Source organism: Lactuca virosa, chromosome 3 (genome assembly GCF_052849685.1).
Source record: "Lactuca virosa cultivar CGN04683 chromosome 3, Lactuca_virosa_CGN04683_v6, whole genome shotgun sequence".
NCBI lineage: Eukaryota > Viridiplantae > Streptophyta > Magnoliopsida > Asterales > Asteraceae > Lactuca > Lactuca virosa.
In genome coordinates this window covers 11,058,302-11,080,923 of record NC_136428.1, presented here as the reverse complement: position 1 = coordinate 11,080,923, position 22,622 = coordinate 11,058,302, and the positions used below count along the sequence as shown (strand labels likewise).

General features: G+C 39.7%; 1 protein-coding gene across 1 annotated transcript; it reads left to right on the top strand.

Annotated features, from left to right (window-relative positions):
* Positions 1-17,041: 17,041 nt before the first annotated feature.
* LOC145162206 (vacuolar-processing enzyme-like) lies at positions 17,042-18,487 on the top strand. The gene is made up of 4 exons (XM_079081417.1): positions 17,042-17,412; positions 17,773-17,871; positions 17,978-18,172; positions 18,274-18,487. Exons 1-4 carry the CDS (start codon positions 17,284-17,286, stop codon positions 18,433-18,435), a joined length of 585 nt encoding a protein of 194 aa, XP_078937543.1. The 5' UTR covers positions 17,042-17,283; the 3' UTR covers positions 18,436-18,487.
* The last annotated feature ends 4,135 nt before the right edge of the window (positions 18,488-22,622 follow it).

The following is a 22,622-nucleotide window of genomic DNA, read 5'->3' as shown; positions in this document are numbered from 1 at the left end:
CTTTTAATAAAAATCTTGCGGAATTTGTTCCCAGAAAAACATGATAAATACGTTATCAAAGCATTTCCGAAGAAATGTATTTTTATTCATTTTAAAACATTTGGGATGTCATCGTTAATACAGAAACATAAGCATAAACAGAACTTACATTCATTTACACTAGTGATCTACATCTATTTTAAATCTCTCAGTGTAATGTAACTTCATATCGACACCTGTGATACAAATAAACTGAGTGGGTCAGGTTGGGAAACCTGGTGAGTACATAGGGTTTTCAACCCACAATAATATAATTATTATGTTTAAACATCAAACAATCAACCCAATTACCCATCCCCATTATCTTTTTTACTCTTAAGGATCTACCCTAAGAATTAATTATTCCTCCTTCATTCATTCCTAAGGATCATCCTAAGGAATCGGCACGAAGTCCATCGTTGTAAATGACATAGCTGTCAAGCACAGCTGCTAGTTCTATCACTTAGGCGCAGCTGCCAGAATTGTGACATTCTATGTGAGGCGCAGCTATCAGTATTATCCTTCGAGCACAGCTGCTAGGGTTATCTCGTTTATTGACAGTATCGTTTTCGAGAGTCTACTCGCAATACATGTCAATGGGTTTTTAGAGTACACCGGTGAACACATCGTTCACAACACCTACAGGTTGCGAGCCTGCCAGTGTTCCACTGGACTGTCTAGAATAGTCCGTGATTGTCATCCATACTCTGCTAGATGACGGGGCCATCATTTGGGAAAGACTTCTCACATCGTCCACCTCTCACACTCACCTCGTGGTCTATAACACCTCTCAACTCATCATCCAACTCATATTCCATCTATTACATCTACCCATGTTTTACCCAACATATTCTCGTAGATATATATATATATATATATATATATATATATATATATATATACAGTTTAAATCATTTAAAACATGTATAAAATCGTTCATCCAGCATAGATAGCAAGTATACAGATAATATGCACACATAGCACGTAATTTATTTAAAATACTTCATATCTATGTGTAAGATGAAAGTAACTATGCACTCACTTGAAAAGGTGGTGATTCCGAACTCAGACAGCGCTTCGCTTCTTAAAAATAATTTCCTTCGACGAAACCTAATATTATTACCACTAGAGTTTAGTATATTATTCGCCGAGACTAATTAATAGTCTAGCTATTATTACTATTATATAAGCGTTAAAAAATACTTATATAACCCATAATAATAGCCCAAGTACTTATTATAAGTTCCTAATAACGTTACTATAATTAAATAAAAGCTATATTAAAAATAGCGTAGGTGTAGCTCACTTACAGCGGATTTTATAGAAAAACGGGCTTTGCTTGGAGCAGCGTTCCCGAGCCGAAAAGCTCTTCTTCTCGGAGCCGTCGAGCACTCTGGGGCTTCCGCCTCGTGCTAGGGAGGTTCGCTAGGCTTTTCGGGGGGTTTCGGGGCTAGAGAGAGGTTCTAGAGAGAGAGTAAAGAGAAGAAAGAATGAGAAAGGTGTGAAGAAAATGAGGGTATGAGAGGTTCTATTTATAGGGTGAAAAATGGCTGAACTTGGTGCCACATGTCACCATCTAGTGGCAAGACTTGGGGAGAAAGCAATGGCCAAGATTGTGCCACATCACCCATTTTCGCACAACACACTTCCGACTTCTAAAATCCGTAACTTTGACATACCACCTCCGTTTTTGACATTATTTATATCCACGCGTAGGTAAAAATAAGATCTACAACTTTCATTTTGGCTCCGTCGGCTAATTCTCGACCGATCTTAAATTTAACAGTACGAGGAGATTATACTGTTAAATGTCCGCGTAAAATTCATAACTTCTACATACGGACTCTGTTTTCGTTTGTCTTTTTACCGTTGAGTTCCTATTAATGAGATCTTCAATTCTCATTTAGGTCGCGTAGACCAAAAACCGCTCGATCTAAAATTCGAGTTTCGGGCTGTGCACTCTTAAGCCAAAACTTCGAAAAATCATAACTTCCTCATACGAAGTCAGATTTGGGCGTTCTTTTTATGGACGCTCTCGGTTTAACGTTTTCTACGACTTTCATTTAGATCGCTAAGGCTAAAAGTCTCTCTATCGTAAATTCACTATTTACGTCTCCCGGTGTCGTGCCGGTTCTGTCGTAAAACTTCGTTATAACTCGGATTTCGGCGTTCTTTATATGTACGGAAACCTTGAGACATATTCTACAACTTGGTTAATATTATTTATTCTAAATAATCTTTTGTAGAAAAGTCATTTTCGACCCCTATTATCTCTAAATTGACTAGCCCGGATCTACGGGCGTTACAGAGTCCTACTATGAACTCACCGAGTTCCCGGACTCACACTTATCTAACTCGCGACTCGACTCGCCGAGTCGGGACGTAGACTCGCCGAGTCCCTCTACTTCCATATCCTTGTTCTAACTCACTGAGTCCTCTTCCACTCGCTGATTCAACTCACAGCTCTAAAATCGGAGAAATCAGGAGTTTGCGCTCCGACTCGCCGAGTCCAAGAACAACTCGTCGAGTCCTATCCATGTCCTCACTAAACAGTTGATTCTAATCGATTCCAGTGCATCCAATTCATAGATCTGAGCTTCTAGGGCAGATATAACACGTAAAGTTGCCAACTTTACGTACATGCATAGAGGTATGAAGCTAAAACACAAATATAAGCTAGAAATGGGAACCTAGGGTTTGGAACAAGGCCTTGCTTTGCATAAAGGTAGCTACTTTGAGCTCCTGGGGCTCAATGATGTCCAGATCTATAGCTCACTACCCTAAGGGAGCTCCAATCTCGAGTTTGGACCTTGAAATGTCCCAAAAGTGGAAAAACAAGCATATATGAAGATCTACTAGGAAAATGAACACGGTAGAGACTTTATTACTAGATGAAGTAGCAAATGGAAGCTAGCTTCTGGATCTCCTTCTTCTCCTTTGCACCTTCTCTCTTTCCTTCTCTTCTACACTTCCAAGAATACACCAAAACACTCAAAATCAAGAAGGAATCACTCAAGCTCACCAATGGAGGCTAGGGTTTTGAGGGGGAAACGCTCTAAGGGTGCTGGAGGCTGGGATGGGGGCTATAAGGACGTTTAAATAGGGTACAAACCCTAAGTATTAGGGTTTCCTCCAGACTGGCCTACTCGTCGAGTCCAGGCGCCGACTCGCCGAGTAGATCACTTAAAACCCGCGTCCAACCTGGCATCTACTCGACGAGTTAGGGCTACTACTCGCCGAGTAGCTCTTTATAAAAGACATTTAATAAATTAATACGTACCAGGAACGGGGCGTTACAATTCTCCCCGACTTATCTTAGACTTCGTCCTCGAAGTCTGCTGCCTCTGGAAACAACTCTGGGTAGTGCTCCCTCATCTCTTCCTCGAGCTCCCACGTCCACTCCGAACCCTTTCGGTGTTGCCACTGCACCTTAACTAACTCTACTGACTTGTTCCTAAGCTTTTTCACCTTGCGATCTAGAATCGCCACTGGTCTCTCGATATAGTTCAGGCTATCGTCAACCTGAATGTCCTCCAGGGGTAATACTGCTGAATCATCCACTAAGCACTTTCGCAACTGAGAAACATGGAACGTGCTGTGGATCTGGCTGAGCTCTGCTGGAAGATCTAACCGATAAGCAACCCGACCCACCCGGGCCAAAACCCTAAACGGACCAATGAATCTGGGGCCCAGCTTGCCCCTCTTCCGAAATCTGATAACACCCTTCCAGGGTGACACTTTCAAGAGGACCATATCACCCACTTGAAACTCCAAGTCTGAACGCCTCCTGTCGGCGTAACTCTTCTGCCGACTCTGCGCAGTCTGCAGTCTGCTACGGACCTGCTGGATCAACTATGTGGTCTTGAGCACCACCTCAGTGCTCCCGATGACCCTCTGACCGACCTCGCCCCAACAAATCGGGGTCCTACACTTCCTCCCGTAAAGCATCTCGAAAGGAGGGCGGTCAATACTGGCGTGGTAACTGTTGTTATACGAAAATTCCGCAAGTGGAAGATACGTATCCCAACTGCCACCAAAATCTAGAACACATGCCCGCAGCATGTCCTCGAGAGTCTGAATCGTCCTCTCGTTCTGCCCGTCCGTCTGAGGGTGGAAAGCGGTGCTGAAGTGAAGACGAGTCCCCATCTCGTCATGAAACCGCTTCCAAAACCTGGAAGTGAACCGGACGTCTCGATCTGATACTACTGATACAGGCACTCCATGCCGTGCCACTACCTCGCGCACATAAATAATGGCTAGCTTCTCGGCCGATATGCTCTCCTTAATTGGTATGAAATGCGTGCTCTTAGTGATGAAATCCATAGTGATATCCTCCCATTTCCACACTGGAATGTCTAACGGCTGCATCTTGCCGTGGGGTCTCTGATGCTCCGCCTTGACCTTCCTGCAGGTCAGGAATCTCTCCACGTACCAAGCTACGTCTCGCTTCATGCAGGGCCACCAATAGTCGGGTCGAAGATCTCTGTACATCTTCGTCGCCCCTGGGTGGATGGAGAACCGAGACTTGTGAGCCTCGTCCATCAAAACCTGCCGTACTCCGCCCCAGTACGGTACCCATACTCTCCCATGAAGGGTCAACAATCCTCGACTGTCATAGTCAAAGGAAGCTACTCGGCCCACAATCCTCTCACACTTCTGCCGCTCCTCCTTCAGGCCCTCAACCTGTGCCTCTCTGATCTGCTCCAATAATGGAGTAATCACTGTCATCCTCAGACATACATCCCTAATCGGGGCTGCTACCGCCTTGCGGTTCAGGGCGTCGGCCACTATGCTGGCCTTGCCCGGATGATAAAGGATCTCACAGTCATAATCCTTTACCACGTCTAACCATCGACGCTGCCTCATGTTCAGATTCGGCTGATCCATGAGGTACCTCAAACTCTTGTGATCCGTGTAAATGATACAGCGGACCCCATAGATGTAATGTCTCCAAATCTTGAGGGCGAACACCACTGCCCCAGCTCTAAATCATGCGTCGGATAGTTAGCCTCGTGAGGCTTCAACTGTCTAGAGGCATAAGCTATCACATGCCCTCGCTGCATCAACACTGCTCCCATACCTGTGATTGAAGCATCACAGTAAACTACAAAATCCTCTACTCCCTCTGGCAGGGTAAGAATCGGCGCCTCGCACAATCTCTGTCTGAGGGTCTCAAATGCTGCCTGCTGCTCAGGCCCCCAGCAGAACACCACCGACTTCTTGGTCAGTCGGGTGAGTGGAACTGCTATCTTGGAGAAATCCTGGATGAATCTCCTATAGTACCCTGCCAATGCTAGGAAACTCCGAATCTCAGTTGGAGACCTCGGGACCTCCCACTGCATCACGGACTCTATCTTGGCCGGATCTACTATTATACCCTTCTGTTGACGAGGTGACCAAGGAACTGCACCTCGCGCAACTAGAACTCGCACTTGGAGAACTTCACGAACAGTCTCTCCCTCCTCAGCGTCTCTAGCACCTCTCTCAGGTGCTCCTCATGCTGCTCCTGAGTCTTGGAATAAACCAAGATGTCATCAATGAACACTATCACAGACCGATCCAACATCGGTCTGCATACGCGGTTCATGAGATCCATGAACGCGGCTGGAGCGTTGGTGAGCCCGAACGGCATCACCACAAACTCATAATGACCATAGCGGGTCCTAAAAGCGGTCTTCTGCACATCCTCATCCCTGACCCGCATCTGGTGATATCCTGACCGTAGATCAATCTTGGAGAACCAAGATGCTTCCTGAAGTTGGTCAAACAAATCGTCTATCCTCGGAAGTGGGTAACGGTTCTTCACCGTTACCTTGTTCAGCTCCCGGTAATCTATGCACATACGGTGAGACCCATCCTTCTTCCTCACGAAAAGGATTGGGGCTCCCCATGGTGAACTACTCGGCCTGATGAAACCCTTGTCTAGCAGCTCCTGCAGCTGTGTAGACAACTCCTGCATCTCTGGAGGAGCCAATCGGTACGGTGCCTTGGCTATCGGAGCCGCACCAGGAACCAGATCAATCCGAAACTCGACCTGTCTCTCCGGAGGTATTCCAGGCAAATCCTCTGGGAATACGTTAGGGTACTCTCGTACTACTGGCACATCGTCAACCGTCGCCTTACTCTTCTCCCGGGCATCTATGACATAGGCGACGTACCCTGCGCAACCCTGCTGAACGTAGCGCCTCGCTCTCACTGCTGAACGCAGAATCGGTCCGTGCTGTGGCCTCTCTCCCTGAATCACTAACTCTCCCCCACTAGGAGTGCGAACTCTCAATAACTACAGTTCACAATCAATCACTGCCCCATTGGGGCTCAGCCAATCCATACCCACTATAACCTTATTCCCTCGCAGGGGAATGGGAACCAAGTCCACTGAAAACTGCTCATCAAATAACTGCAGCGAACACGCCCTATGTACCCTCGCGACCCTGACGGTCCTGTCATCAGCTATCTCAATCTCAAGTGGGCAATCCAGCTCCCCCGGAGCTCTGCTAAACCTCTTGCTAAGCGCAAGGGAAAGAAATGACCGGGTAGCCCCCGAGTCAAACAATACTGTAGCTGAAATGCCGTTCACTAAGAACGACCCTATACGAAAACATATAACCATGAGAAACAATCAATATTAATAAAGAGATAAGAGGAAAATACATACCCGTCACCACATCAGGAGTCGCTCGCGCCTCCTCTGCTGTCATCTGAAAAGCTCTACTCTTCGCCACTGGCGCCTCACCCCGGCCCTGACGGCCGTCTGTAATCCTCAAAGTAGCAGGGGCAGGTGCTGCCACCTTCCCTGCTCCTGCTAAACTCGGGCACTAGGACTTTTTATGTCCCCTCTGATTGCAATGGAAGCAAATCAGATCAGCTGTTGTGGTGGTGGTGGTAGTTGTACAATCTCTACTCATATGCCCGGTCCGGCCGCACTTATAGCAACCGGCACTACCTGCCTTGCATGCCCCATCGTGCAATCTCCCACACTTTCCACACCGACTATGGCTCTGCTGTCTTCTAGATCTGTGATCCGCTACCTTGGGCTTTTTTCCCAAACTCCCTGTGCCAGACGCCGCCTCTGGCTTCCTCTTCTTCTCCATCTCCAAATCTATCTCTCTCTCACGAGCCCTCACAATCATGTCATCCAGCGTTTTACAGCTGGACCGGCTCACAAACTGGCGGATATCACTCCGCAACATCTCATGATAACGGGCCTTCTTCATTTCCTCATCAGCTGCGTACTGAGGAACGAGAAGAGCCCTCTCCCTGAACTTGGCGGTAATCTCCGCCACTGTCTCTGTAGTCTGGGTGAGATCCTGAAACTCCCTGGCTAACTGCTGCACCTCAATAACCGGTGCAAACTCAACTCTGAACCTGGTAGTAAAATCAGCCCAAGTCATCGCATCAAGCGCTGCGTCATCCCCGATGACATGCCCGATCTCCTCCCACCAATCTCGTGCCATGTCCTTCAGAAGACAGGATGCTAGTCTGACCTTGTCCCCCTCGGGACATCTGCTGGTGTGGAACGCGTTGGCGACATCCGCCAACCACCTAGTACTCGCAATGGAATCCCGCGCCCCATGGTAGTCTGGAGCTCCACAAGCCCGAAACTCCCTGAAGGTGAGTGTGCGCGACCCCATCATGGCCGCCACCTCAGCACGGAAGGTGCTCAACCTCTCGTCCATCAGCTCTAAAATACCCTCCTTGATCGAACCGAAGATCATAGGAGTCTGGTCAAGTATGGTGCGAGTAACCTCTGAAGAGAGGAACTCCTTGGTCTGCTCATCTAGATGCTCGACCCCCGAGCTTGATCCTGATCCCTCGCCGGCTCCTGAACTGCCGACTGCTGGCCTAGGGCGTAAAACCACCATTCTGAAAACACATCATGACAAACGTCAGAAACACTGATATATCTCGAGGGATCGCTACTACTACAAGTTTCCTGGTCTCATCTCAACCTTCCTCGATTCAAGTACGGATCCTCTGCTTTCAGTAGTACGGGCTCATACTACCTTCCACATCTATCCGTACTTTCCTCAAGTACTGCCTCGACTCCACCAAGTCACTTCTACTACTACTGATCTCTGCTACTCTCATCCTAGGCTTGCCCTAGGGGAATCTCTGACTCCACCCAATCCAGTCCTCAGCTGCTGAAGGCCTCCTTGTAATGCCAATTAGCCATCACCTGAATACCATCACATGTGATGAGGCTCAGATAATCCTTCAAGTAAAAGACTCGTCCCTACGACGGTTAGACTCAAACGAGAGTTGCGCAATATGGCCAAATTCAACACTCTGAGATTATTCAACCCTGATCACATGTGACGTGACGTATTCACCTAATGGCTAACTCCCATCACTCCGAGTCCTATAAAGCACGAAGCAAGCAACATTCAGACACAGGAAACTACTCAAGCAAATCTATCCTCATAACAAGAAACTGTACTAGCATACAATGCTAAGTTCATACTATCAGGCATAACCTAAACATGCTATCCTACTGCTGTCTACTCAATACTAGCATGCAATTCTCAATAAGCTGAAACACATATAACAAGCACATAAGGCATCCTCCTAGATCCTTAGTCCTATTCTAGCATGCTGTTCTACTGAAACTGGAACTGATAATTATAACATAAACTTGTATGGGTAATTTGGGAGTACTTACTTGAGCTCGGCTGATCGCATGCACCACACCCTTTTCCTTTTCTCAAAACTCTTTTCTTTTTAAGTTTCTTTTTTCAAAAATTCTTTCGAAAACATTTTTCTTTTGAAAATCTTTTACCATTTCTATATTTTGAGTCCAGTCATACCCGAAAGTCTGCCTGAATCCCTCAAACCAAGGCTCTGATACCAACTTGTAACATCCCAAAAATACAACCCAAAAATTTTCGTTTGAAAACTTTACTAAACCATAATATCAAATATTAAAAGATAAATCCACGGATCATACGTCTCAAAATGTCATAATAAGTTTATCAAATCAACTGATGTCAAAACATATCAAAATATCCGAATAAAACTCCCAGGATAAACTGAAGCTGTGGTGTGTGCCATGCCATCATCCCGAGCTCTTCCCCTTACTAGCGGAAGTACCTGAAACCAAAAACTGAAACTGTAAGCACAAAGCTTAGTGAGCTCCCCCAAACTACACATACCATACAATAACATATAAAGCAACTACTGGGCCTTGCCCACTGCATCAGACCGAAGTTTGGAAACTGCATCGGACCGAAGTCCGGGACTAACCAGGGCCTTGCCCTCTGTATCAGACTGAAGTCCGGAAACTGCATCGGACCGAAGCCCGGAACTAACCAGGGCCTTGCCCTCTGCATCGGACCGAAGTCCGGAAACTGCATCGGACCGAAGTCCGGAACTAACCAGGGCCTTGCCCTCTGCATCGGACCGAAGTCCGAAACTGACTGAACATAGCATAGCATAATCATAACTACTAGCATAAACACAGATACTGCATACTGTATCGGACCGAAGTCCGGAACACATAACACAAATACATGCTTGAATCACAAAGACATTAAACACACTGAACTACTGCATCGGACCGAAGTCCGGAACTACTGCTGACTAAACGGGCCGGCATTGTGGCTGTAGACCCGTTCCTATTGGAAGGAAACTCACCTCGTAACGCTGGCTGCTGAGGTGCTAAATCTGAGACTGTCTGACTGCTGCTCTGGAACTCCCCGACTACAAATCCCATAAACACTAAATCAAATACTGATAACTAATCTCAGGGTAAAATGACTATTTTACCCCTGGTCAAAGTCAACTTCCTGGTTGACTCTACTCGCCGAGTCCTACTATGAACTCGCCGAGTTCCCGGACTCACACTTCTCTAACTCGCGACTCGACTCGCCGAGTCGGGACGTAGACTCGCCGAGTCCCTCTACTTCAATATCCTTGTTCTAACTCACTGAGTCCTCTTCCACTCGCTGATTCAACTCACAGCTCTAAAATCAGAGAAATCAGGAGTTTGCGCTCCGACTCGCCGAGTCTAAGAACAACTTGTCGAGTCCTATGCATGTCCTCACTAAACAGTTGATTCTAATTGATTCCAGTGTATCCAATTCATAGATCTGAGCTTCTAGGGTCGATATAACACGTAAAGTTGCCAACTTTACGTACATGCATAGAGGTATGAAGCTAAAACACCAAAATAAGCTAGAAATGGGAACCTAGGGTTTGGAACAAGGCCTTTCTTTGCATAAAGGTAGCTACTTTGAGCTCCTGGGGCTCAATGATGTCCAGATCTATAGCTCACTACCCTAAGGGAGCTCCAATCTCGAGTTTGGACCTTGAAATGTCCCAAAAGTGGCAAAACAAGCATATATGAAGATCTACTAGGAAAATGAACAAGGTAGAGACTTTATTACTAGATGAAGTAGCAAATGGAAGCTAGCTTCTGGATCTCCTTCTTCTCCTTTGCACCTTCTCTCTTTCCTTCTCTTCTACACTTCCAAGAATACACCAAAACACTCAAAATCAAGAAGGAATCACTCAAGCTCACCAATGGAGGCTAGGGTTTTGAGGGGGAAACGCTCTAAGGGTGCTGGAGGCTGGGATGGGGGCTATAAGGACGTTTAAATAGGGTACAAACCCTAAGGATTACGGTTTCCTCAAGACTGGCCTACTCGTCGAGTCCAGGCGCGGACTCACCGAGTAGATCACTTAAAACCCGCGTCCAACCTAGCATCTACTCGACGAGTTAGGGCTACTACTCGCCGAGTAGCTCTTTATAAAAGACATTTAATAAATTAATATGTACCAGGAACGGGGGGTTACAATTCTCCCCCACTTATCTTAGACTTCGTCTTCGAAGTCTGCTTACTCTGGAAACAACTCTGGGTAATGCTCCCTCATCTCTTCCTCGAGCTCCCACGTCCACTCCGAACCCTTGCGGTGTTGCCACTGCACCTTAGTGCCTAACAACTCTGGGTAGATGAATGATGAGAGATGAAAGATGATATGAGTGAACATTGGTAGCTACAGACTTAGTGCCTAACAAATAACATCGGCAGCTATGGACTTAGTGCCTATTGAATAAACATTGGTAGCTATGGACTTAGTACCTGTTAGATAAACATTGGTAGCTATGGACTTAGTACCTGTTAAATAAACGTTGGTAGTTATGGATTTAGTACCTATTAGCTGAACACTGGTAGCTATGGATTTAGTACCCAGTGAATGAACTTTAACAACTATGAAGTTAGTGCTTTACGAACAAGCATTGGCAGCTATGGACTTAGTGCCTATCATATAAACCCTGGAAGCAATGGACTTCGAAATGAACGAATGCAGGATAGATGATTCTTAGGGTAGATCCTTAAGAGTAAGGAAGATAATGGGGATGGGTAATTGGGTTGATTGTTTGATGTTTAAACATAATAATTAAATTATTGTGGGTTGAAAACCCTATGTACTCACCAGGTTTCCCAACCTGACCCACTCAAACTTATTTGTATCATAGGTGTCGATATGAAGCTACTTTACACTGAGGGATTTAAAAGAGATGTAGATCACTGGTGTAAATGAATGTAAGATCTGTTTATGCTTATGTTTGTGTATTGACGATGACATCCCAAATGTTTTAAAATGGATAAAAATACATTTCTCCGGAAATGCTTTGATAACGTATTTATTACGTTTTTCTGGGAACAAATTCCGCAACGTTTTTATTTAAAGAGGTACTCTGATTTTTATAAAGCATAAACAAAATCGGTCTTTTCTGGCCGTGAAAATGAGGATGTCACACACACACACACACACACACACACATATATATATATATATATATATATATATATATATATATATAGGGTTAGGTTATTTTGTTTCTAGTAACTATTGTGTGCCAGAATGCACAAATCTGGACCATTGGATGGAATATAATCAAATGTCATTATCTGAGGGTCTATGATAGTAGAATAGGATAACATGTACCATATAATCACACAAATTTGAGCATAAGGGCATTTTAGTCAATTAACCTATATTAAAAAAGGAAATTTTCGGATTTTTAGGGATAATAATTCCTTTATTTTAAAAAATCTGAATTTTTTAAATTAATTTAAAATTAAAAATCCAATTTTATTCTGTCAGAATGATAGAATTTTAACCATAAACTAATAAATATATTTTTCGACTTTATTCTGTCAGAATGACAGAATGTCAACCATAAACTAGTAATACATTCTGAAAGAATACACAAAATCGATTCTTGAACTAATAATATACCAAATAATTACATTGTATGATTGTGATTCATTGAATAATAACAAACATTCTGAAAGAATAATAGGTATAATTCTTCAAAAATAACAACATTCTTAAACAATGAGTGTGATCATTCTTTAATTCATTCTTCAAGCCTTTCCCATCAGGTCTTCAAGCCATTCTTCAAGCTATTTCTATCAGAAATTCATTGCCAAGTAATTTGTAGTGATACACTTGTGTTTGCATTCTGATATGAATAAAAATAAAGAATAAAATTCGAGTTCATTCTTATAGAACAATCATTGTAAAAGAATAAAATTAAAGCTTCCTTGCCTTTTATGGTTGTCTAGGTCTGATCAATTTGTAGGATTACATGTGACGAATATTTTCCTTCTTCATTCTGAAAGAATAGTAGCCTTCTTCAAACTAAAGCCCTCTTTATTCTAAAAGAATATTGCCCTCATTCTGAAAGAATTTTCAGGTTAACATTCATTTGGTAAAGCAAACAAGTTATATTACTGTAGGTGAAAATCAAAAATTATAAAGTTTTAAACCATTTAAAGCTAAAGTTTGCAAACCTTTAAGTATTACTCAATTAACTAAAATATTAAAAAAGAAAAAAGAAAAAAAAGAAGAGAGCATGGAAGGGATTGGCTGCCATATCAGCTAAGCTGATGATGATATTCACATGCAAACAAACAATAAATCATCACAAATCAAGGAATGTGAATGGAATGGAATGGAAATATGGAATGGAGTCAGTCATTACCTTGAGAAGGTGCAGTAACACTTCGTTTTGATGCCAACTCAGTTGCCCCTGGGAGCTGCAACTTTCTGGGGACGAAAGGGTAATTATGTGTCAAGATAAACTGAAGGCCACATGAACTGTATGTATAAATCCATAATCTTCACCATCTACAAAGTTGACACTGATTGTAAAACAACAGGAACAAACACAGAGAACACCCATTGACATTGTAAAACAACAGGAACAAACACATAGAACACCCATTGACATTGAAACCACAAAAACCTAAACAACCATTAGGAATACACATACTTGAAACAATACCTTACAACTCCTTACCAAATCCATCTTTATCTGAATAAATAGATTGCACCTAATCAATCAGCAGCAATCAAACCGATAAAAACAACTCATCTCCTTCCCCAAAATCTACGACGGATCTAATGGAAAATGTTCAAACAGAAGATGCAATTAAACACCTTTAAAACATATTAGAAAACAAACAATTCCAGAATAACAAGATCAAAAGTGTTCCATTCCACCTACAATCGAACAGAGATTAGGGCGACTTACATGAAGAATAAAGTTAGGGCGCGAATTGAAACGATGACTGCATGTTTCTGTCTCGACTCCACTACATCTTCCTCTCTCGACTCCTCTATATTGGTGCAATCGATTGGAATAACGACTCATCAAACAGCGATTTGAAGTAATGGAAGCGGTACGAGGTCCACCGATGTGGATGGACACTAAGTTATTCTTCTAGAAGGCCAGGAATATAAAGGTTGACTGCAATGGTTGGGATCGATGGATGCAGAAAAAAGAAACTTGGAACAAGATCGATCTTCTGCTTATACACAGAAGAAAGGGAAGAGGCTTCCCTCCTTTGATCGAAACCATCTCTGACGGATTTTTGAGGCCTATCGGTTGAATATAAACAGGGGAGAAAACGTAGGTTTTAGAAAGTTAATGAATTACCATAATTAAATATACAAGATTACTATAATACCCTTATATGTTTTATTTAATGATTTATTATATCCTCAATTCTCATTGGTACATACATACACACAATACTTGCTAGAAACATTTGAACCTAGCTCTCTCTCTCTCTCTCTCTCTATATATATATATATATATATATATAGGGTGATGTTCAATAGAGAACCATAATTAACCAAGGAACCAAGGAACCAATCTTTTTTTCAACTTTTTCAACTTATTTTTTATCAAAAAAAAAAAACTAAAAATACAGAAATTTATAACTTTTTATCCTTTTTCCAATGATATCAAATTCGATTTTTTTTTTACGTCAAATTTACAATGTGAATCTTTGAAAATTCACAACGTGAATCCAGATTCACACGATGAATCCGAAAAATATTTTTCACATTCACAATGTTAACATATGAATTTAGATATTTTTAGATTTTTTTTTCGATAAAGAATAAACTCTAGAAATTGAAAAAAAGATTTGGTTCCTTGAAGAACCAATAATTATGGTTCTCTATTGAACTTTTCCATATATATATATATATATATATATATATATATATATATATATATAGTGAGTCCAAGTAAAAGAATCTTGATCTGCTACTTGGTGTTTGTGTAGCTGAGGACACATTTGTGGAATTGGTCAAGGAAGCAAGCCACAACAAAATAGTATCCTACTTTTGAGGGCATAAAACGTTGCAACTTGAGGGCATAATAGTAAAAAACAGGGCTGTAAACGAACCAAACAAACACGAACGGGGCTTGTTCATGTTCGTTCATTTAAGTTAGCCGAACAAATAAACGAACACGAACGGATAAACGAATACGAACGGATAAATGGACGTGTTTTCTTGTTCATTTTCGTTCGTTTAACAAATTACATTGTTCATATTCGTTCGTTTATATTCGTGAACATGCTAAATGAACATAAACAAACAAACATAAATGAACAAAGTTAAAAAAAACATAATTGAAGATATATGAACATAAATGAATATATAATACACTAATGTAATCAAATACAATTAAGCATATGTGAACATAAAATGAACTTATATGAACGAACATAAACGAACGTAAATAAACGTTCACGAACATAATTGAACGAATGAGACCATTGTTGATGTTCGTTTGTTTAACTAAACGAACGATAATCTGTGTTCATATTCATTCGTTTATTAAATAAACGAACATAAACGAACTTCTCGCCGAACGGTTCACGAACAGTTCGCTGAACGTTCAGTTCATGTTAAATGATTTCAAAATAAGGAAATAAGTGACTGCAAATGTATTATCACACAGAGTCATGAGGACTTTTAAAAGGACTAGTGAAAGGATTTTAAAAAATGGATGTTCATGTCAAACATATAAGAGTAGCTTCAAAACGTTATATGTCAAGAACACTGAATATCAAATGGAATAGAGAATAATGTCAAGAACACAAACAACCATATCAAATGAATGTCAATCACACATAATGCAACAAACATACAAACACGCAAGTAAAAAAAAACTACTAACCTCTAAATTCTTGGAGCCGTGATGAAATATACTTGAAATTGCCTTGAAGCTTTGATGGTGGATTATGTAATGCGTCACAGGAAACAATTTTATAATGATTGGTTGGAAATTACTCTGCGATTTTGAGGGAAAGCGCTGCGATCGTGATCATCCTCAAGTGCAAAGCTTTTCTTTGGGTTGAGGACGTGTCAACCCGTTCACATGGAGGAGGCGGCAATATTCTTTGACAATGGATTGCGCGGGGCGATTGAGGACATTGTGGTTTGTGGGGGCCCTTTCTTTGGTGACATACAATGGCGAATTGCTTCCTTACCCATTAGGTTTGGGGGTTTGGGTTTATACTTGGAAGTAGAGGCTACCTCCTATGCTTTTGTTGCCTCAAGGGCCCAATCTTGGGTATTGCAAGACCACATCTTACAGGATAGCGGTATACATGGTATGGATTCTGATTATGATTGTGCCTTGGCATCCCTTCGCAACAAGCTTCCAGATTTTGACCTTAACAATTTTACTACTAAAGACACCGCCCCCCCTAAATCCCAGAATACACTGGCGAGTGCCCTTTTCGTAAAATTGTCCAAGATATGGAAGTGCATCTCGACATGACGGCTCGGCAGAAAGCGGTTTTCCAGTGCTTACGTGCACCACATGCTCAAGATTTTCTTCTGGCTATCTCTATAGATGGGCTTGGCCAACACATGTCTCCCGTGGAGTATCGTACTATTCTCAAATATCGACTCATGATTCCCATATTCCCAGCTGACGAGATATGTCCTGTGTGTCGCAAGGCATGTTTGGACTCTTTTGGAGAGCATGCAGTTCACTGTAAAGAACTCCCGGGGTTCAAATACAGGCACGATATGGTTAAGGATGTTTTGTTTGACATATTTAAGCGTGCCGGGGTTTCCGCTAAGAAAGAGGCACCTGTTAATTTCTTGACTGACCCGACAGAAGGAAGGTCAACCCTCAGACCGGCTGACATTTTGATTTTTGGATGGGTCGGAGGGAAACACGCATGTGTGGATCTTACAGGGGTATCCCCTCTCGTGGGCCTGAGGGCGGGGGGTTTCACGGTGGGACATGCTGCTTTAAAAGCAGCTACAGGCAAAGTCACCAAACATGAGAAGTCGTGCATGGAAAATCAACACGTGTTCATACCATTTGCACTTGATACGTTTGGTTTCCTCGCACCGGATGCGGTAGAGCTTCTTAAAAGAGTAAAACGAATTATGCATAGTAATGTTATATCCCCTAGATCTTCGGATGTAGTCTTTAAAAGAATTAGCTTTACCATTCAAAAAGGCTTAGCGGCACAGTTTGTTGCCCGTTTGCCATCTCACTCATTGTACGATGACAATTAAAATGCTGTTCTAATGAGAATATCCCAATTTATTGAAGATAGGATGCTAAATTTTTAGTGATATTGTGCATACGCTTCCTATATGAGAGGCTGATAGAGGGCAATTTCGGAAGATACGATTATGGGGAGCGTACGAAAAAAAAAAAAAAACACAAAAGTACCCCAAGGAATGAAAACATCGCGTCTTGAGGGAATGGGATTTGCTTCAAGAATGGTTTTGTTTTCATTACCCTTTAATACGACATTTCGTTCCTTCCCTTATTCTTGCCTAACAAACAAAGGAGTAATTAAGCGCGATCTGCCGAAGAAATTCAGAAGCTAAAAAGCGAAAAGTCTAAAAAAACAAGAATGTGATATTACGTCTATAATATGAATATGATCATCTCTCGTATTTCTCTCTCGAAACCCTAGTTCAGCGATGATAACTGTAAGGCGTCTATTTCTGTGTTTGCTTGTTGTATCGGGTTTGGTCGTCGTTTTACTACATAGATATGCGACAAAAGTAGGTACTGATTACCGGTCGGAGTGGAACCCGTTGCGTCATAAGGTGAGAACTCAACTATGCTTTCTCATTTTTTTCAAGAGTTCATTACCCTTTGATTTGCTTTTATCTAATCTGTGATCTCGTTTGACCATGTAATTGAATATTTGGGCACTGTTTAAAAACAAAAATTCAAACCCTGGCTAAATTTATATGTTGCTCAGTTGGACACACGGAGATAGAGGAATAAGATGGCTGGACATTTCTGAATTTTCAGTTATTGAATAGTCAAAATTGGTTATAATAAAAATATAGTATAGTTGTCCTATCATATAGATTTTGTCAGAAGAAAAAATCAATTGGCATCTACAATACGATTGTTATCGGTTTATGTGTTAAATTGGTATTTTGTTTGAGCCTGGGAAGGACCAACGGATATCTTTGGGTGAGAAGATAGATGATCTCGTGGAGCTTTCTTATCCTATTAGTCAACAAGAAGCTGGTCTCATGGTGTCATGGGGATGGGTAAGTGGGATTTTTAAGTCATCATTTGTTATTGATATTGATAGGTCCTGGTTACAATCCCATCTTGTTAAGAGGTTAATTTTGACACTTTTGCTTGTATGTTCAGTACAAGACGTCTATGGGACAAGAAAGGGCCGATGCACTTGAGGAGATAAGGGAGACTTTATATGAGCGAGCGATGGTGGATTTCCATGTGCATATGATTGGTGTGCTTTTGTTTGGCTCCGTAAAAGCTTCCTCAATCCTCTATGCACCTGTACCACCGCGTATGATGGATGACTCTGAGTGTACCATATCCAGGGTAACTCTTATTTATTATTGTTATTAGATGTTTTTCAAATTCTTTTTTATTATATCAGATGCTAATGCTAATGGAAATAATGACATGCTTTCCGATTGCAGATAGAATTTTTTCACGACCACTGTGGGATGGTGGCCGACTATGGATCCAACATTAGTTTGGCTATTACAAACATATGCCATAGGCTCGTTGGGAAGGAAGAGTTTGAGGAAGCTTGTATAGATACCTGTGGTAACAAGAATATTATACCCACAGGTGACTAGATTATTATTTTTTTGATTCATGTTGCAAGGCTATCTGAGTACAACTACGCTATTAGAATTTTGCAAGTATATAAAGTAAATAGCAAATTAAACTTTTGGTTTTGTACCCATGAAATATGATGTGTTAGATGATAATGATTGGCTGATACCGTGACACGTTACAGGTGGAAAAACATAAATTAAGTTTGGTTACAATCTTCAAAATTTATATAACAAGCCGGACAAAAAGTATTTAGCCAAGTAAAGATGCTAATAGATAATCAATGTATGTTTTACTAGTAAACTAAAATTAATCCTTCACTTCTAGCAAAATAGACCAGTTTCATCGTTTGTAAAACATGACTGGATCCAAGATATTCACCACAATGTTGATATATTACTATTCGTAAAACAAGAGTCAAAATAGAAACATTTTATGATATATATATATATATATATATATATATATATATATATATATATATATATATATATATATATATATATATATATATATATATATATATATATATATATATAGGGTGAGATCGGTTGAGAACTCATAGTTCCCGAGAACCCGAGAAACTATGAATCTCATTTAATATTAATACAAATGTCTAAAAACTGCAATTTTCAGATTTTTTTAAAAATAGTATTTTTCGATTTTTTTAAAAGTGCAGATTTTTTAATTTTTTTTTACAAAAAACATGAATTTTTGAAAAAAAAAATTGAAAAGTAAAAAAAAAAACTGCAATTTTTTTAAAAGCATTTAAAAATCAATAAAATTAAAAAAAAAAACTGGAATATTTAAAAAATACTATAATTTTTTAACCAAAAAAATCAATATTTTTGGTACATATATGTATATTTTTATAAATGCATATATGCATATTTCATACACTATAATATTTGTAAGGAAATCATAACAAAACTAATTTTATTTACTAATCTATAAACACAATAGAATAAGTATTTTATTCGATACAAAATAAAATATAAAAAACAAAATAATGCTATAAAATTTCAAAGCGTTCTCATGTCTTCGTGTCAATATTTCTATATTTTCTTCAATTTATCATTTTTCACCACTTTAATATTCACCACAATTTCTTCCAAATCTACAAGAAAATTAAAAAAAGTTGATTGATGCAAAAACACTCACAAAAATACATATGTGATTTACATATGATTAATATATGAATCACATGTGATTTACATATGAATCACATGCGATTCAAATGTAATTTATATGTGAATCACATGCAATTCATATGTGATTCACTTGTGATTTACATGCGAATCACATATAATTCATATGTGATTCACATATGATTCATATGTGAATTACATGTGATTTACATGTGAATCACATGTAATTCATTTGTGATTTACATGTGATTCATATGTGAATTACATATGATTTATATGTGAATCACATGTAATTCATATGTGATTTACATGTGCTTCATATGTGAATTACATGTGAATCACATGTAATTCATATGTAATTCACTTGTGAATTACATGTGAATCACATGTAATTCATATGTAATTCACTTGTGATTTACATGTGAATCACATCTAATTCATATGTGATTTACTTGTGATTTACATGTGATTCATATGTGAATTATATGTGATTCATATGTGATTCATTTGTGATTTACATGTGATTCATATATGAATTACATATGATTTACATGTGAATCACATGTAATTCATATGTAATTTACATGTAAATTACATGTGATTCATATGTGAATTAAATGTGAATCACATGTAATTCATATGTGATTCACTTGTGATTTACATGTGAATCACATGTAATTCATATGTGATTTACATGTGAATTACATGTGATTCATATGTGAATTACATGTGATTTACATGTGAATCACATGTAATTCATATGTAATTAATTTGTGATTTACATGTGATTCATATGTGAATTACATATGATTTACATGTGAATCACATGTAATTCATATGTGATTTACATGTGAATTACATGTGATTCATATGTGAATCACATGTAATTCATTTGTGATTAACTTGTGATTTACATGTGAATCACTACACACTTATAGTTGCTTCCTTTAAAAGCTCCAACGACTAAAAAAAGTCAAAGTAATGATTATAGTTTTGACCACAAAAGCATCACTAAAACAACAACAATCCAAAAACATATTCAAATTTCAAGATAAATATATATTATTTTTGCACCTGCTGATTTTTTTATGGAATGCAACATTGCTACCTTGTAGATGTTTCTTTGTGCAACAACTAGCTTTGATAGTGGTCTTCTAGGCCACCCAACCTTCTAAATAATAATAATAATACATAAATACATAATCTAATAATATGACATATTGAGATGGTAAATAAACAATACATGTATGCAAAAATCAATAACGATAAACAATTTTAAAATAAATAAAAAATAAACTAAATAGTTTCATAATTCATACCACATATCATTAGGCCATAGAAGCTCCTCTTTTAAGAATGCATCCAGACAAGAAAACCAGTCTTGTTTAGTGTTTTTTTAACAATGACACATATCTTATGCACCAAAGGACAATCCTTGAGGTAATTTGCATTGTATAAATCATGTTTATTTTCAGTCCAATCAAGCAAAACTTTAACCATTTTGTTAGGTTTTATGACTGTATCGTTTAACAAGGGTCTGCAACTCATACCCCTTTAATCTGTTATGCATAAAAAGAAGGATAAATCCCCATTAGACGTTTCATTTGTTATGAATAAAATGAACTCTTCATCTTTGCCTGTATGCAATGAATTACTATTCTACAATAATCGGATGAGAATACATCAGTGGTGTTTTACATCGTATAGAAGTAATCAAAGTAAAAAAGTGGAAACAGTGAGAGGGATTACCATTGTAATTGGATGAAGCATACTATAATCATTAACATATAGAAAGCATATACAATTTATAAAGAGACGAAGCATCTAAATATATTAAATTAAAGTAAATCACATCGTATGGAATTTTACACGGGAATATGCTTCGATAGAGATCAGTTACAAAATAAAATGAAAAATCAGAACTTGTATTGTGCGAATATCGGTACTTTGGAACGAATTCCATTGTCAGTCACTAGAGTTCATTTTGTTAATCTCCTCTTACAGATCTGATCAGAAACAAAGTCGGTCAATGGAGACGGAACGAATGCGATGAGGAAGGCGATCAACTGATGAGGTGATGAGTGTCGGAGGGGACCATGGATTCTAAACAATGGTTAGTTCAGAGATGCACATCAGGCATTTCGTTTCAGTGATCTGCACATTTTTTTGATTCAATTTGGATCTGGAAAGGCACCTTTATTACCTTATTGATTTATTTAATGGCGGATCATGTAACCAGATGATTTTGGGGTTATGATTTTGTGTATGAACAAAACTAAGATCAATGTGGTAAAGACGATGGTGATTTAAGGGGAGATCGGCGGACTCGATGATTGAATCCGATGGTGATTGAGGTCGATCGAGGGAAGAGGGGTGATTCGGTAAAGAAGAAGACGTGAAAGAGGAGAGAGAGAAAGAGACACACAAATGAGAGATTTAATCGGTGGAATTAAGGAGAAAGATGATTAATTATGATTTATTAATATATTATGTGAATAATATATTAAAAGAGAAATCATATTGTTTAATTAATATTGATCAAGAATTAATTTAGAATTAATTTTGTGGTCAAAAGAGATTAATTAAATAAAGGGGACTGATACTGTAATTATAAGATAGTTACAAAGTTGGGCTTAGGATCCATAAGGATGCAATGGACGAATTCTATATGAGAGTCCATATAGAAATTGTCCAAGGGCCTTCTGGAAGGATCCATTGGGCTGCTTAAGGACTAAGCAACTGGATTAGGGTTTCCAAGTTGATAACCCTAGAAGCCTAACTATAAAAGGAACCCTCTAGACCACTAAATTCGTCCCTAACCTTCTAAGAGAGCCCTTGGACGAATTTTGTGCCTCCTCCTCCCTCTCCTAAGTCATCTTGTTGCTAGTGGTGTTTGTGACTCCATTAGAGGTGCAACATTTGATGCACTAAGCTTTCAAAGGTCAAAGATATTCAAGGAGAACTTGTTATTACTACATAACAAGAAAGGTAAGATCTAAACCCTAGTTTATATGTCAATTTGATTGTTGTATGCTAGTTCTTAGGATCATTGCTTTGGT